The sequence below is a fragment of the Genypterus blacodes genome, unplaced genomic scaffold, assembly GCF_046128005.1.
Source record: "Genypterus blacodes isolate CSIRO-AG114 ecotype Tasmania unplaced genomic scaffold, CSIRO-AGI_Gbla_v1 ptg000003l_1, whole genome shotgun sequence".
Lineage (NCBI taxonomy): Eukaryota > Metazoa > Chordata > Actinopteri > Ophidiiformes > Ophidiidae > Genypterus > Genypterus blacodes.
Window position 1 is genome coordinate 9,839,658 of NW_027466817.1, and position 17,230 is coordinate 9,856,887.

The 17,230-nt window shown below is 45.9% G+C and overlaps 1 protein-coding gene across 1 annotated transcript in view; it reads left to right on the top strand.

Moving 5' to 3' along the window:
• The window catches only part of arhgap35a (Rho GTPase activating protein 35a), a 63,038-nt gene that overhangs the window by 31,947 nt on the left and 13,861 nt on the right, over positions 1 to 17,230 (top strand). Inside the window, exon 2 of the mRNA XM_076141339.1 lies at positions 8,142 to 11,994. Coding sequence (XP_075997454.1) covers positions 8,254 to 11,994 — 3,741 coding nt within the window. The 5' untranslated portion in view covers positions 8,142 to 8,253. The remainder of the gene's footprint in view (positions 1 to 8,141; positions 11,995 to 17,230) is intronic.

Below are 17,230 nucleotides of genomic sequence, written 5' to 3' on the forward strand. Positions count from 1 at the left end.
AGCAGCAAGTGTTTACATGCACCTCTCACAAAGACCACAGTACACCGGTGCATCTCAATACTGAGTAAAGCACTCTGTCCTCAGCTGAGAACGCCCACGCAGAGAAACTCTCTCTCTCTCTCCATCTCTCTCTCTCTCGCTGTCTCTCTCTCTCACTGTCTCTATTAGTATGCATTACTTATGTTAGAGACAATTTGGCAAATGTACGACCTTGTTGGTGGATTGACAAAGCCTGTGTATCTGACCTTGGATTCATATCATCCTCAAAGTTTAATGCGTCCCAATCTTTGGAAATGTAAACCACTTAGCTGCAGGTTATGAAGTTGGCGGCTACAATTAAAGAAGACCCGGATTATGCAAAGGTGCGTGTGAAGGTAGCGGAGCTGTTGGTTAAGTTGGATCACTCAGGAAGTCGCAGCACCTCGAGCGCTTTGTTCTTGCGAAATTTGTGTGCTGGTGGTTTCAATTTATAGCTGTCATTGTCTACGTTTCCAGCACATTATATTTAGCCGCACTATCGGCGAGGCCTCCTTCCAGAGTTGGGAGAGGTTAAACCGTGGTGACACACTCCTCCTCTGCCCTCCTCTCTCACTCTCTCTTTCCACTCTCTAAATAGAATGTCGATTCTTTAAAGAGCCTCTCTTTATCGGGCTTAAACCTCGCTCTTTCCTCCTCATCTTCACCCCTTGAACTGTTCGAACGCTCTTATAGTTATATTTCAGTCGAGGCCTGGACTTCTGGGCCCTCTTCCTGCTATTTCACTCCTGGTATCCTGCGTTCTCATCTCTTGAATGCGTGTTTGCTCGCGGCCGGTGCCCCTCTCATCCTCCTTTTTTTGTGTTCCCATCCTGCATCCTTCCTCCCTCTGTCTGTCTGCCTGCCTCTCTCCTCGGGGGGTCTGTGAGTAAGCGGCCCTCTATCGCTACTGTGCCAGGAGGAAAAAGGAAGAGGAAGCCAATGTATAGCTAAGAGCCTGATACAACAGGACCAGAGCTCAACCACGTGGGCTGAGGTTTATCGGTTTCAATAACGCACATTTAACAAACAACACAAGCAGCAGGTGTGGAAGAAACGACGGAGCAGGAGCATTGTTTCTGTTTTGAGTGGAGTTGATATAACGTCGCTGAGGGAAAATTGCGTGACGCCGCAGCTACGATGTTTCCTCATTTACGTGTTGGGGAAGTGATTCATACTACACTACACACACAACACCACAAATAAGACCTGTTTCATTCAGAAATTCCTTTGGTGTGAAATCGCGGTGATGTGTTTGGCCCACATGCGCTGATGATCAAGTTGATTAGTCAGTTAATTAAATAAAAAGTCTTGATCTAATGGCGGATGAGCGGGTGGGGTTGTTGTTGCTGTTGTACTCTCTACTTTGATGGCTTTGCCCCGTCACCTGCACACAAGCAGTAGGGAATTTATGTGTTTTCATGCTTTGTCGTGGAGATGGCCGTCTTCTGTGAAAGCGTGGTGTGGATGTAGATGGTTTCCTTAAGCATACAGACTAGTGTGGATGTAGCCTAAGTGTTTATCCCTCTGCATAAACCCTCGTCCAGAGGGAGAGCACAACCCGAGCAGGAAGTGGTATGAGTGCAAAGTGGTCCGCCCCTTCACCTCCCCCGCACATGAGCCCAACTTCTACTAATGGACAGCAGATCTCCAGAGAGGGAGTGAGTGTGAGAGAGAGAGAGGAGGGCAGGGAGTGACGGAGACAGGGAAGAGTTAGAGTGGTGAGCACCTCGACAGATGTGAAGTCTTAATGTCGAGGAGGATGGAGAGACAACTGGGGAGAGGAGAGTAGAGGTTGGATGGACGCCTGGAGTTGTGCAGAGGGAGTGAGAGAGAGAGAGAGAGCGAGAGATGGGTAGGGATGTTTTAGAGCTGGGTGAGTGAGGCAGCTTGTATTTATGTGAAAAGGAGAGAGAGAGAGAGACAGAGGGAGCAAGAAGGAGAGAGTTTTCCCTACTGCCTCTCTGTCATCATCATCACCATCGCGCTGCTTCATGACTATTTCATGACCCGTGTTTCTGACAACTCCCAGCCTTCCTCAACGTACCATATTATACAAACAGAGAGCTTGCTGGGAAACCGTACACGCATCTCTCCCACAGTCCTATGAATGAATACCTGATGGCTTTGGGCTCGTGTTAAGCAATATACAATACTTTGAATATACTTACATTTTTGCTGTGTGTGTGTGTGTGTGTGTGTGTGTGAGAAATCCAAATAGTGATTGCTTGTATATGTTAAATTGAAATTATATCCAGGCTGAATCTGCTAAAAATGAAACCATGTCACGGTTAGATAAACTATACTATAGTAGTTAGTTTAGTTGGTGAAGTTACTTTTAACTCCTCGCTCTGCTGGTTGTAAGATTACTTCACAAACATGAGGTTAGCATTCACCACAGCGTACTGGACTGGAGCTCTGGGTCGTATTTACCAGTGCGTTATCATATATACATTCACATTCACACCCTCCTCCTGACTTGTGTTTCCTCGTGGCCCTTTGCGATCTAGCTTAGATGCATGGTTGGCTCTAATATCCTCACAGTGCCATCACCATTACTTGCCTCAAACTGCTGGCCGATGCTCCCTGACGAACTCTTCGGATGTCTGTAATGAATGGAATGCAGCCCCCCCATGGAGGCTACATGCTAGTGAGCACAGCCTCTTCCCTGCTGCCCCCTGCAGCACGTGTTAGTGTGAACTTCACGCCCCGCCGCCTCAGGGTTTCCGTCTAAGCTGCACTTGCAGATGCACCGAATCATCCCTGTCTTCTCTTGTCCTTGAGAAAGTCCACCATTGAGGAAGGACTAGATTAATGGGGGGTTTACCGCCTCTGCTCATTTGATGACAGGTAGATCGTTGAATGTTTATGAGAGACATGTAGTAAAGAAGCAGAGGAGAGATGTTAGACGTTAGGGCAGAGTCTGCTCGTGATGCACTGTGTGATTAGTTAGGGAGAGAGTGATGTGACCTTTTACTCAGCCGGGCCTCGCCACGCCCTGCCCCTCTTCCCTGAGGGGAGAACAAAGTGCAGCTCACATGACCCAGGCCACTGACCTCTCTCCTCTTCCTCCCTTTCCCATTCTTCTCCACACTCCCCCCCTCTCGTGCGCACTGATATCCCACCCCCTGTCTCCTCCCCCTGTGCCTTCCACCCCTTCCTGCATCTCCTCCACCACGACCTCCTCTCTCTCGCTCTCTCTCTCTCCTTTCCTGCTCGCCCTCGTGTCCCGGGGGGGTCAGAGGCAGATGCAACACAGGCCCGGGCCTATCTGTGCCTCGGCCCTAAACAGCCCCGGGCCTGGAGACGGTGGTATGTGGCCGGACATGCGGAGCAGACGCCAGGCCTGGGGGTGAACTGGGAGACTCGATCCGCGACCCTACTACAGCTGAACAGAAGCTAGCTGAGGCAGTGGTGACTTGAAAGATGAGATATTTCCCTAAATGATGATGTCTATTGTGCGCAAGCTGCTGCACTTAAAAACACCAGTAGATGCGGTGTTGATTCCTGCTGAATTGCACAATGGTAGTGCGTCTGTGCTGCGGTTCTATTACCTTGGCCTGAGCAGGGCAGGCTGTCTCCTGAGGTATTGTAATTTCTCCCATTATCTGATGCTGCTGTATTCTAAACCGTTGCAGCCTAACATCGCTGACGACTGAATTCGTAGTTAGATTTCTCTCGGTGACATTGCACTCAGGCTGTGGTGTTTTTGTTTCGATCGCCTTTCCTTTCAAGGTTGTTACTAAAACGCTGCTGCTCTTAACTGTTGTCTCATTCTCACGGTCAACCTGTACTCTCAAAGCGTTCCTCACAAAATGAGTGCAAACTTGTAAATTCTTCTACATTCACTCTTACACTCTCTCACCAGTCAATTGGCATTCCAGTTTTGCAAAGAACATTGGTGATTTTTTTTTTTTACCGTTGACAAATGTGTACTGGCTGTGTTCAGATCTGTAGGCCTTTGAATGGACCCCATATGGAATCCTGTGCTAAAGACATCGAATGGCCTTTCAAAGCTTCTCTACGTGCAGTTATAAGTTCAGTATGATATGTTCACCATTGATTCAAAGCCCTGAAATTTCGATAGATGCAGAGATATGCAGGATGCTTTAAGAATTCCCTCATTGCAGCTTAATGTAGGCCAAATATCTCCAGAATGCCGCACCTTACAAAAGTACACTGACCTAGTTTGGATGTAAATGACCTGAAATCCACAAAGCTTTGTAAGACGGGCCTTTTTAAGCATGTTTTGCAAAATAGCTGTGCTTTCTAATGGAGCAGCTTTCTGCAATCTAGTAGCTCTACAGCACTTCATAATCAGTATAACGATTTTTATATATATATATATGTATGATGAGTTGTATGATGAACAGTGTGGGGTCAGTGTTGGTCTGGTCGTGTCTGGATCTATGGCACCGGTTCCCCCAGAGTCACATCAGGTAACCGCTAATTCACAAGGCCTGTTTCCAGTACGGTTTTGAGAATGACCTCTTTATTGACATGCCACAAAATCCACCCCAAGCAAGCATAACAACTTCATATTGAGAGGGTTTTTTTTCCCTCACGTTATTCAATTTGTAACTTAAAATTGCGCAAAACACAGGACAATAGAAACCCCACTGCTGTCATTCTCTGAAAACTAAAGCAGATGTTCACAGTGCATCAGTGAGAGCAGCGAGCCCACTGAGCCTCCGTGTCCATTGGGGCTGTATGAGGTTGTCATTTCACTGGACACTCACCAGCATAATGCACAGGGTGATAGCTGAGTCTATATGTGCACATACATGCTCGTGTTTATGTGTAAGCCCTTATATGGGTCATTTGCGCCTGCATTAGTGCTTTCATATTCATCTCTTAATGCCGCTGGTATCGGCTCAGGAGGCCCGCTGCCTTCAGACATGTCCTGACATCTCGCTCTCTCTTCGCGATACTAACACATGGAGCTCACAAACCTGCCTCAAGTAAATTTCACTTCTTTGCTCAAGGGTATATCCATAATTTACAAAAGTGACACCTGCCCTGACAGAATGATCGATGGAATGAGATAAAAAGAAATGTTGCATACAAATAAGAGCTTATAAAGAACAGCAGATGAAGTTGTTAATTCTTGACTGTTGGAGAAGGACGCTTTTATGGAGTGAGTACTACAGACCTAAGAAATAGTTATTGTTGGACAGATGTAATGACCATTTTCAAGTGTTAGTACCAGCCAGGAAGTTTTTGCACTAAATTTGTCTATGTTCAGGCTTGTTTAAGGTGAATTATAGAGGTAAATATAGATCAGAATGTGAGCTGTGTTTCCTTTAAATGCCACTTCAAAATATCGTCAGAAAAAATCACACTAGGACTTCAATAAATGAAGACATTTGTGGTAAAACTAGACAACAGAAAAACAAGTACCACATGCTTCCTCCAAACTTCCTTTTTTGTATTCTGACCCAGAGCACCTGAATGCATCACGTGCAGCAATTAGGACTTAAACTGTGAATGAGAGTTTACAACAAACCCACGAATGAAGCATGTGAACATTTCTGCCAAAATCCTTCTTTCATTTCAGCCTCCCACAGTCTGGAAACTCACACACACCACAGACTGAGGTGTTTGTGTGTTAGATTACTCGACAGCCAACCCATGAAGTCTCACTGACCTCTCCCCACTGAATAGTTGAACAAATATTACGTGCACGGGCAGAGACCGTGATAGAATTGAGCATACAATCACAGCTGTCATATTTCTGTAATTAAGGCCCGGCACATTCTTCCTCCTCGGTTAACTGGTTAACTTCAACCAAAGGCAGCCTGCCCTGGTTTAATGTGACTCTATACGGTGAGCATGACTAGGTCAGGCCAGAGGTGCACTTTTCACCAGGTGTGCTAACTCGAGCTGCATAGATGCCTCACCTGCTGTTTCTTTCCTTCTATTTTTCCAACCCGATGCCTCCAGTGATCACACACGCAACTGATTTAGATGGCAGTGATTTAACATGGATAAGGAGAAAGAAGGCAGCGATACACACACGCACGCAAAGACACACACACACACATATACAAGCTGTCACAGCATGCATGATCCTGAAGCTCTTCCAGACTTCATGGAAATCCTGGAAACTTGTGGAATTTAGAAAAATGGTTCTCCAGGCATGGAAAAACTCAAGTTGTGCAATTTTTAAAGATATTCCACTGAAAGAGCGTATTCATATGTTAATGAGTTGTAATTCCATAAGCTGGATAAGACATGGTGACATGGATCGACACCAATCCCTGGTGTCGATCCATGTCACTATAGTAACATAGTCTCAGGTCAGCTGTAGGCCACACATTTAAGCAAACTCGCATATGGTTTGAGGAAGACAAAGCTCTCTGCACAAATAGCATGTCAACAAGGGCTATGAGCCGACAAAAGAAAACGTAATATACAAATTTCATATTAATGATAATGATTACAAAGCAATCTATGATGTGAAGGTCATTTGAGGGTTATATTTCGTCAGCTTTATCCAAACATGGTCTCAGTGCCATATTTCCTTATTTAATTTTTTGAATGGCTTAGATTTAAAGCTTTGGAAATTCATTGGGTCTTAATATAAAAGAACCCTGACTATTGTTAATCTATAAAAAAAATATAAACTGGCTGGCAAAACTAAACTAACACCTGAAGCACAATATGTTATGTAACCACTTCTCTGAGCCCTTATGTGTTATTCCATAGATATCAAAACACACAGCATTCGTTTTTATTCTGATTCCTTTTTCTGATATACCTGCACCAGCCGCTGTAATGTTACGTCTGATCAGCAGTTGCTTTCTAAAGAGCAGAATCACGAATGTAGTAGATAATACAGTACGCGTTAGGTTTGAGATTGAATCTCAACAAGATTGCGACCCCATAACGGTAGCAGACAAAGCAGAGTGTTTGACTGTAGGGAGATTCTTACTCCTCCTCTGCCTCCCGGTGTAGCTTTCTCCGCTTTGAAGCTTGGGTTTGAACATCTACAGTCCTCTGTTGTCTGACAAGCTTAATTCAGCAGCAGTTAAGTCTTTGTTTGCCTTTGTGCTCTCTGTCAAAAGAGCTATTCATGATTAAGTAGTGGTTTTAATGTCTGTTTTGTTAAATTAACTGTTCAGTTACCGTGACGTGGCGGGAGTGGCCTTCATACTGCGCGCGCGTGTGTGCGCGTGCGCGTGCGCTGGCTGTCTTGGAGCTTTGGCAGTTTGTTTTTCCTCACACACTCTTCTGTCATCTATAAAGGGCGGTTTCCCCACCCTTTATTCACTCGCTCACTCAGTCACTTATTTTTATTTGTATAGCTAAGGGATCTGCCTTACGTAAGCTGCTGAACCCAGATAAGATCATTTGATTGTGCAAGTTATTTACTCCTCAGTAGAAAACTGTTCCATCTAGGTAAACATATTGGTACATGAGGGATACAACATGAGCCCACTCAAATGTGTTTGCACTGAGCTGTTTGGTTTTGAAATATAGGAAAACATGATAATGATGGGAAAAAGTCAGCTAACAGGCATTGCAAGCTTTTAAAATGCAGATGCTTTCCCCAGTTGGCCAATTAGTAACTTTGGCTCTCAAACACTTGTCAGCTTTCATCTTCTTGTGTGTGTCTTTTAGTTGGGGTTCAGGGAGCTTAGCCTGTCTGTTCTCACAAGTGTGTGATCTGTCTACACGCATGTCTTTCTGCACACTAAAGCGTCTAAGTGAAAACCTCCTTTAACTGACAATATCGTGGCTGACAGCAAGACAACCAGCTGCCTTGTTAGAGCTGAGGTAGTAAGCAAAAATGCACCATGTAAGGCAGAATGACCATGACATCCACGAAGACAAGCAGCAAATCTGGAAGGAACAACTGCTAGAGGTGTTGTTATGGCCTGTAAACCAGCTTAATGTCGGCCATTGTCTGTAAACTGTGCTACACTTGTGTTAATGTTACTGTGATGTTTTGCATCCCAGCAGCTTTGCTATTGACCTCAATCTATCCAAGAAACATTTAGCAGGGAAATTAGATAAAACATTATTAACAGCACTCAGGCACTCAGAGGTACAGCACCTGCCTTTTTGATTTGTTTGTATTTCGTATTTTAAATTACAAATCCCTTTCTCTGTCTGTCTTTCAGGGCCAGACTCCAGCCCAGTGAGCTCCTGTTGCATGGAAACCCTCCCTCCTCAGCAGCCTCCTCCTCTCCTTAGAGCTTCAGGCCAGCATGGCAGGATGAGCTTCTGCCAGCGATGATGATGGCCAAAAAGCAAGATGTCCGGGCACCCATCTACAACCTGATCGTGGTTGGGCTGTCCGGCACGGAGAAGGAGAAAGGCCAATGTGGGGTGGGCAAGTCCTGCCTGTGCAACCGATTTGTCCGGCCAAGTGCAGATGACTTCTACCTAGATCACACCTCCGTTCTCAGCACCAGTGACTTTGGAGGCCGTGTGGTGAACAATGACCACTTTCTTTTTTGGGGGGAGGCTGGTCGGACTGTGGAGGAGGGGCCAGAGTGTCGAATGAATGTGGTGGAGCAGACGGAGTTCATTGATGATCAAACGTTCCAGCCTCATCGGAGCACTGCACTCCAGCCTTACATAAAGAGGGCCGCCTCCACCAAGCTGGCCTCGGCTGAGAAGTTGATGTACTTTTGCACAGATCAGTTGGGACTGGAGCAGGACTTCGAGCAGAAGCAAATGCCTGAAGGCAAGCTGATAGTGGATGGATTCTTACTATGTGTTGACGTTAGCAGGGGTATGAACCGTAGCTTTGAGGACCAGATGAAATTTGTCACTAACCTGTACAACCAGCTAGCCAAAACAAAGAAACCTGTGGTACTGGTTCTCACTAAATGTGATGAAGGAGTAGAGCGATATATAAAAGACTCGCACACCTTTGCCCTTGCAAAGAAGAACCTACAGGTGGTAGAAACATCTGCACGCTCTAATGTCAATGTTGACCTAGCCTTTCTTACACTGGTTCAGCTAATAGACAAGGGTAGGGGAAAACCCAAAATCATCCCCTACTTTGAGGCACTAAAACAGCAAAGTCAACAGATTGCCTCAGCCAAAGACCGCTATGAGTGGCTGGTCACCCGAATTGTCAAAAACCACAATGAGACGTGGCCAAATGTCAGTCGCCGCATGCAGTCCTCCCCTGAGTACAAGGACTATGTTTTCCTTGAAGGGACAGCTAAAGCCAAGAAGCTCTTCCAACAGCATGTGCACAGACTTAAACAAGACCATATAGAGAAACGCCGGAAGGCCTATCTAAGCACTCTACCCCAAGCCCTGTCTTTACTGTTACCAGAGTTGGATGAGATCGATCACCTGAGCTGGTCTGGGGTTCAGAAAGTCCTGGAGACAAAGAGAGATTTCTCCCAGTGGTTTGTGGTGCTAGATGACACCCCCTGGGAGACCACACCCCACATTGATAACATGGAGGATGATCGAATCCCCCAGGACCTCCTGGAGACCCCTGCAGCTGAGGCTATCTATGAGACCCACCTAGTGCAGTTGAGAAATGAGCGCAAACGGGCAGAGATGAGATGGGAGTTCAAGGAGAAGCTAAGCGTTTCTCCTTTCATCACACCAGGGAAACCATGGGAGGAGGCAAGAAGCTTCATCATGAATGAAGACTTCTATCAGTGGTTGGATGAGGCTGAATATCTGGATATCTACAACAAACACCAGAAGGAAATCATTGACAGAGCCAAAGAGGACTTTCAGGAACTGCTTCTAGAATATTCAGAGTTATTCTATGAGCTGGAAGTGGATGCAAAGCCAAGTAAAGAGAAAATGGGTGCCATTCAGGAGGTTTTAGGTGAGGAGCAAAGATTTAAAGCCCTGCAGAAACTGCAGGCAGAAAGAGATGCTCTGGTATTGAAACATATACACTTTGTCTACCACCCCACCAAGGAGACCTGTCCTAACAGTCCTCATTGTGTGGACAGTAAGATAGAGCAGATCCTGGCCTCTAGATTCCCCACCCGCTACCCCTCATCGGACAGTTCAAGACTTGAGGTGGGGAGGGCTGAACGGATAAATCTTGTTATCCTAGGGAAAGATGGACTGGCCAGAGAGATGGCTAACGAGATACGGGCCATGTGCACCAGTGATGACCGGTATGTGCTAGACGGCAGGATGTACGAATTAGCCCTTCGACCCATCGAGGGCAACGTACGTTTGCCAGTCAACTCCTTCCACACACCTACCTTCACACCCCATGGCTGCCTCTGTTTGTACAACTCAAAGGAGTCCCTCTCCTATGTTGTAGAAAGTTTAGAGAAGCTTAGGGAGTCAACAATAAGCAGAAGGGAAAGGGAAAACAGCTTAGCCCAACTTCCTCTGTCCCTCCTCTTAGTTACCAAAAGGGGCGTGGGTTCCATAGGAGATATAGGAGGTGAGACAGCCCAGACTCTTATCCATCAAGGACAGCAAGTTGCAGGGAAGCTACAGTGTGCCTACCTTGACCCTGCCTCACCGGGTATGGGTTATGGGCGCCATGTCAATGAGAAGCAGATCAACCAGATGTTGAAGGGCCTCTTAGAATCCCGAAGAAGTCTGGGGAGCAGCTCCCCTCCTTTACCCCCTCCTTCCTTTGCCTTCAGAGACTCTCAGTCCCAGCCCTTTCCAGAGGCAGACCTGAGGATAGTCATGTGCCTGATGTGTGGCGACACATATGACTTAGAGCAGCTCCTCGCTCCCTTCTTGTTGCCCCAACATTGTCGCCCTGCCGCCAATCTCAGCAGTGGGACCTCTGTCCTGCTGGAGCTCAATGTTGGAACTCAGAGGCAAAATATAGAATTGTCCCTGCTCTCTTTTCATTCCTCATTCTCCCTTCGTAAGACCAAGCTGGTCCACGGCTTCATTGTGGTCTACTCTGCTCGACGCAAGGCTTCTTTGGAAACATTGTGTGCTTTCCTATGTGAAGTTCAAGACATCATCCCAGTGCAGCTACTAGCAGTAGGAGAGAGCCAGATGGAGCTTTCTGACTCTGAGTCAGCCAAGGGGCAGGTCATTCAGGGAGATGAACTGGCCCATGAACTAGAGGCCAGATTCAACACAGTAATCTGTGGACATGGTGGGGTAGTAGGGGGGCTTCATAAGATAGACCTTTTCCAACCCTTCCTCAAAGAGGTGGTGGAAAAGCGAACAATTGTAGAGGCCACACACATGTATGACAATGTGGCTGAGGCTTGCACCAATGAGAGCATCAGCCCTCGCTGTGGCTCTCCCAGTCCAGTTAACACTCTGCTGGACTCAGAGGATGATATTGACCCATCACCTCCCTACCCCACTTTAAGGGACGATAGCCTCAGCTCCCAGATGGGAAGCTTCAAGCTCCCAGATCTGGATTCAAGTGATGCCTTCTCTGTTATCTCTGAGATCAGCACCTTTGAGAGTAAGCTCAACAACAAGGTGCCTCCGCAAGTGAGACCCAAACCTGTGCGGAAGGTCAACCTTGGCCCCTACATGGATCAACAGCAGGGTGGCACTAACCGCCGTTCCTTGCCCCAAGCTGTCACCTGGGCTCCAGGTAGTGATGGTGGCTATGACCCTTCAGACTATGCGGAACCCATGGATGCTGTGAGCAAACCTCGACCCACAGAGGAGGAGAACATTTACTCTGTCCCTCATGACAGCACACAGGGCAAGATCATCACCATCCGCAATGCTAACAAGGGTCACTCGAACGGGAGTGGTGGGGGGAATGGTTCAGATAGCGAGGCTGATAGCAGCTCCCTGGAGCGCAGAAGAAAGTTGTCAGCCATTGGGGTGAAGCCTAAGCTATACAGAGATCGGTCCAAACGGCTTGGCAAGTTCAGCAGCTTCAGGACCAGCTTCTCAATAGGCAGTGATGATGAGATGGGTGGTCCACCCAAGGCTAGCCATGATGAGCTTGGGGGAGCCCAAAAGGAAAACTCCATTGAGGAGAGCGAGGACCCCAAAAGAAGAAACATCCTGAAGAGCCTACGCAGGAATACAAAGGTGAGTGTTTGAGTATTAGTCTGTATGAAATTGCAGATATGCTAAATATATGAGATGACTCTGTTCTGAAAAAGGTCGATTGGCTGTTTTTCATTATTCACCAAGGAAATATTGAGCAATTATGTAGCCAAGGACAAATATATATAATATCTCACTATATAAAATGTATCATAATGAATTTAATTCAATTCAACTTCACTATGGCAGCTTTCACAGACAAAGGTCACAAAGTGCTTCACATTCAAATATATTACAACCAAGTATTGAACAGATAAAATGAGCACAGTAAATAATAAATCTGCTAACCAAACAAAGTGCCTGAACAGATGGGTTTGAGCTGCTTCTTAAAGATTCCACAGAATCTATCGCTGGCAGAGCTGATGAGAGAATGTTCCACAATCTAGGTTGACAGCGCGACAAGCTCTATCACCATGAGTCTTCAGACAAGTGTGTGGGACAATAGAAGAATAGTAGATTAGTGGACCCACACATCTGAAACGCACTGTAGGGGTAGAAAATGTTTTGGACAGTCCATAGATGATTTGTTCAGACAAGTGAGCGGATTGTTAGTAGTCATCAAAAGTTAAGTGCATTTCAGCCTTAGACACAACGGTTCATATTGTCGGGATATTTCTTTAGTGGAAGATTTCGGAAAATAGTACATAAAATATGCAATGTACATTTCACAGTTTATATGTGACAGTATGTGGAATTATTTAGTCTGAGTATGTTAATTTCTGGTATTTATTAGTGTAGCAACACACAATGTTTTTCACTCATACCACTTTGCCTTCAATATAAATGTTTGTGTTTGCTGGTGAGAACTGAGAATATGTGTTTCTCCTTCATGATGAGCTTGGATTCGGTGCCCTCATTTTTAGTGGATAACTGCATTTGTCGGGGAAGTCTAAGCATATCCAATGATTTCAATTTCAGTGTTATCTCCCCGCTTACCATAAACTAGCTCAATGAGGACACGCCGTTCTGTTGGCCTTTCTCTGAAATCATGCATGCGATGTTTTCCCCTGACCGCTCTGTGTGAAACCCAATCATCAGAGGAGGAAGAGACAAACTGCAGCCACTGAACTTTTACACAAGCTAGCAGAAACTCTTAATGAAGAGAAACGGAGCTCTGTGTGTGCTTTGGCCTGCTGTTTGATCTGTTTGTGCCTCGGTTGCTCCACTCTATCAGAACTGACACAGTACTGTTGGGTATTACCTTTCCTCAGATTCTAAAGGTTTCACATCTATCTGAATAATTCTTCTGTCTCAGTTAAAAAACGTTGTCCTTTTTGGCAAATAGTAATGTTGACATAAGTAAACAAGGGGAATTCTTCACATTGGCCATTTATCAACGTCACATTAATCGTGTTTGCCACTACTATTGACACCTTGGATGCAAAAGTCGGATAGGCAGTGAAAAGTGCTGGCCCTTGGTAATGTTAGATGAAGAATAAATAACTCCAGAACTAGAACTTTTTGGATGGAAAAATGGCTTTTGTAAGCAACGAACCACCATTTCCTAGTATGTTGTTTATCACTGGCACCCTGAGTGACCCAAGGATCATAATCACACAATCGGTTCTCAGAGGGAGCTAGCACCTTGTCGGCAATATAAAGGCATCGGTGTCATCTAGTGAAGGCCACATATATTTAGGTGATGTCATGGTGGATTGTTGTAACGTGTCCCCTAGATGTTGGACATATACTCCCTGTCAGCTTTGCTTATTTTTTTTATTCATTTGCTGTCTTTACCTCAGTGTTTCTCATCTTTTCACCTCTCCCTTTGTCACCTCTCGTTTTCTGCTGGCATTGCAGTACACACAGGTATCTCTGGTTCTTCTGTGCTCGTCTCTCACGTTTTGTCATGTTGCTGTTGACCTGCCACTGCTGAGCTTATCGGCACTTGTCCATGCACAAGAGCCGACACAGAAGTGTCAGCTGAATAGGAGTTAGAGTATGTTGCTGGCGTATATCTCTCTGTGGGTGTGTACGTTTGATAATTACAATGGCTGTCAGTAGTGAAGCAGGAGGGAGGTGATTTATGTTTTCACATATTTAGCAGTGATGTCCAAATACCTGTTTGAAGCCTTATCATCCAACTCCCTAAAATGCTGTAACTTTGGTCACCTGAGGCCTCTGTTTAAATCAGGTTTTTTGAGACAGGCCATTATTTCTAATTCCCCCTTAGGAGATGTTTGATCACATTTTAAGAAGCATCCCTGTTTGCTAATTAGTGTAAATTCCCTGCTGCCGCTCCTGTTTGTAGTTACTGAAAAGTCGACATGCAGTAGTTTTACACCGCACAGTTATGTCTGTCATGGTAAATTTAGCATATGTTCATAGCCACAGCGTGAATTCCAGTGCAGCCACTTACATCTCCACCACTGTCGTTTTGAGTTGCGACACAACTGCCGAAGGAATAATTCCACTTGAAGATTGCAGCAAGTAAAACCGCCTTTGTGAAACTCAACGTGTACGTGGAGTTAAAAAGGATGTCATGTGTCTCTGTGAGCTTATCCACAGACCTTCTATGATGAGCATCAACATCATTATCACCGCCTCTGTTTACTTGCAAAATTGGGAAATTATCAGGGAAGATTTGCCTGCGCCTGTTGGCCAGGTGATTCAGCTCTGATCTCTTCTCTAGCAGATACACTTTTTGATTGTTACTTTCTGTGGAGTGAAATTAAAGTATGAGGAGGCAACCGAACAATCCAGGTTCAAGCATTGTGTTTGCAAGCAATATACCCTGTTGAGATGCCTTGGAGCAAGACACAGAGCTGCAGCAGTACTGATTTGTAGCACAGCCTGGCCTTACAGAGAGGAAATGGATCAATAAAGTATCACATGACACGCTACACACCTACACATTTCAAAACCGAATCAAGAAGGTAACTAAAGCTATCAGTTAAGATCTATGTACTCATCATTACTTTAATTCGCTCTGCTGATTCGTGCCCTGAAGCAGCTCTTGTGCTGCTCTAGGGCTTAATTAGGGTTGTAACATAGTGATCTGGTTCCATCACCTGTTCCTTAAGCGGCTGTGTGTAGATAAGGATCCATTTCGCAACGGCCACAGCCTGAAAACCCCCCCTGGATAGCCGACGTGCTCCTGAGTTATCGGGTCATTTTAGGGAGAGGAGAGGCTGTGCAGCAATGACCTGAGGTTGGTATAGAACGAACCAGCCGTTCCCATTAAATGTCTGGTCAGGGTGAACGTGATTTCAGTTGGCTTTGCTAATGGTTTAATGGTTTCAGGGTTTATGTAGTGTAAACATCTCCCCACTTTGGGCCTTAGGGTGTTCAACTCTGAGTCATGGCGGAGAGGAAGAAATGAGTGAGCCTCGACTGTAAGTTTGTCTTAAAACCCACTTTACCTCAGGCGATGGCCAACTGTGCTGATTCTGCCTCTTCTCCCTCTCTCCTCTGTCTCGCCCTCCCACCCTCCCTTAGAGAGAGGCCGGAAACATTTCCTTTCTCGCTCTCTCGCTCTCTCACTCTCTCTCTCTCTCTCTCCTGCAGCATTTTAAAGAGAAATATTTCACATTCCTCGCTCACCTAGTTCTCTTCTAAAGCCCTCCGCACAAGGAAAGGTAGAGAGAGAGAGATACTGAGAAAACCAAGCAGAAAGGAAAAGACCTCAGCCAGGGTTACGATATATCTGACTCCTGTTTAGTCAATGCACAAGAACACGTTTATGTCAATTTGCCTCTGCGTGTTATTGTTAAGGATGTGTGTCTTTTGTGGTAGAGGTCTGTTTTGTCTTCTCAGCGCTGGCAACACATCCTGTCTCAGTCAGCAAGTAAAAGGAGTGGCCAGAAGGCAGAACTGCAGGGGGAAAGAAAGAGGGAAGGGCAAGTGAGCGAATGAGAGGACAGCCAGCGAGAACAGGGAGAGGCGGGCATGGATGCGGTGGTCTGCTAAGCCGAGATAGGACACAGATACACAACGCAGTCACTGTCACAGGACACAAATAAACGATGAGTCGCTATTTGGAGATCAAAACTAGCTGTCAGTGAGTTATAACAGCACTGCTCTAGGCCTCTACGGGGGGATGGGTGTTTCGTCTTGTAGTGTCACTGCTATTATTGCCGCGCTCATAATTTAATTAATGCCTGATTTGCGTGTGTGTGGGTTTTCTTTACATGTCGTTTCAAGGGTTCAACTATGTATCGAATAGTGAGCTGCCAAAACTGTAACAATCATAACTGTGCTTGCGGTGTACTGGGGTAATCCTGTCACCGGATTTCTTCTACAATGACATTACATTGTGTTGACACTGCCCCAAGTGGACACAAAGATATCCACAAAAGAAAGGAGAAAACCACAGCGCCGAAAGGATTCCCGTATGTCGCAGAGCAGTGGGTGAGGCAGCCAGTGTTATAAGCAAATGAATTGGAGTTAGGTCCATCGGTTTAAGGCTTTAAGAGGATATATATGTGTACATGCAGGATGGTGCTCTGGGGAGAACCTTAATGAAAGATTTTAGCTGATGCGTCTCAAAGCGAAGACAGATAAACAACAACATTTCAGTAAAAGTTTGGCAAGGCGAAGAAAACTCATCAGCGAGGCTTCGTTGATCTGCTCTGCCTTAATGAGCGTCTCCCTGCTTGTTTTTGTGTACATTCACACTATCGGGATGTTCTGTGGAGTGCGATGAGGCCAGTATGTGGAGCAGAGGGCACGCCGGGCTCCTTCTCTAATGAGCGTTCCTCTGCTCCTTTCTGCTGTCTGTCTGTCAGGCCCACACAGCTTCTGCGGCCCTTATGCCCAGCCAAGCATGCACCCCCAGCCTCAGCACCCAGCCTGCCAGGGCAGACCCACAGGGGGCTCGACAGACTTATCAGAGATGCAGACCTCCGGGGGCCTTCAGAATGTCCCCCGCTCAATGCTAAACAAGGCGTAATTACTATCCAGAGACGGGCATCAAGTATATCAGATGTTTTTAACAGACTACCAAGAGTTGGAGAGTAATTAAACAATGGAAACAGTTTGATTATCTCATGCCTGCAGGCAACTAGAGAGGATGAGAGAGAGTATAGCAAAGAGAAGTGGAATGAAGAGCCGAACAGATTTGTATCACACTGACGCACACCACAGGGCTCAAGACAGGAATGTATGAATGCTTATCAGTTGTGTGTGTGTGTGTGTGTGTGTGTGTGTGTGTGTGTGTGTGTGTGTGTGTGTGTGTGTGTGTGTGTGTGTGTGTGTGTGTGTGTGTGTGTGTGTGTGT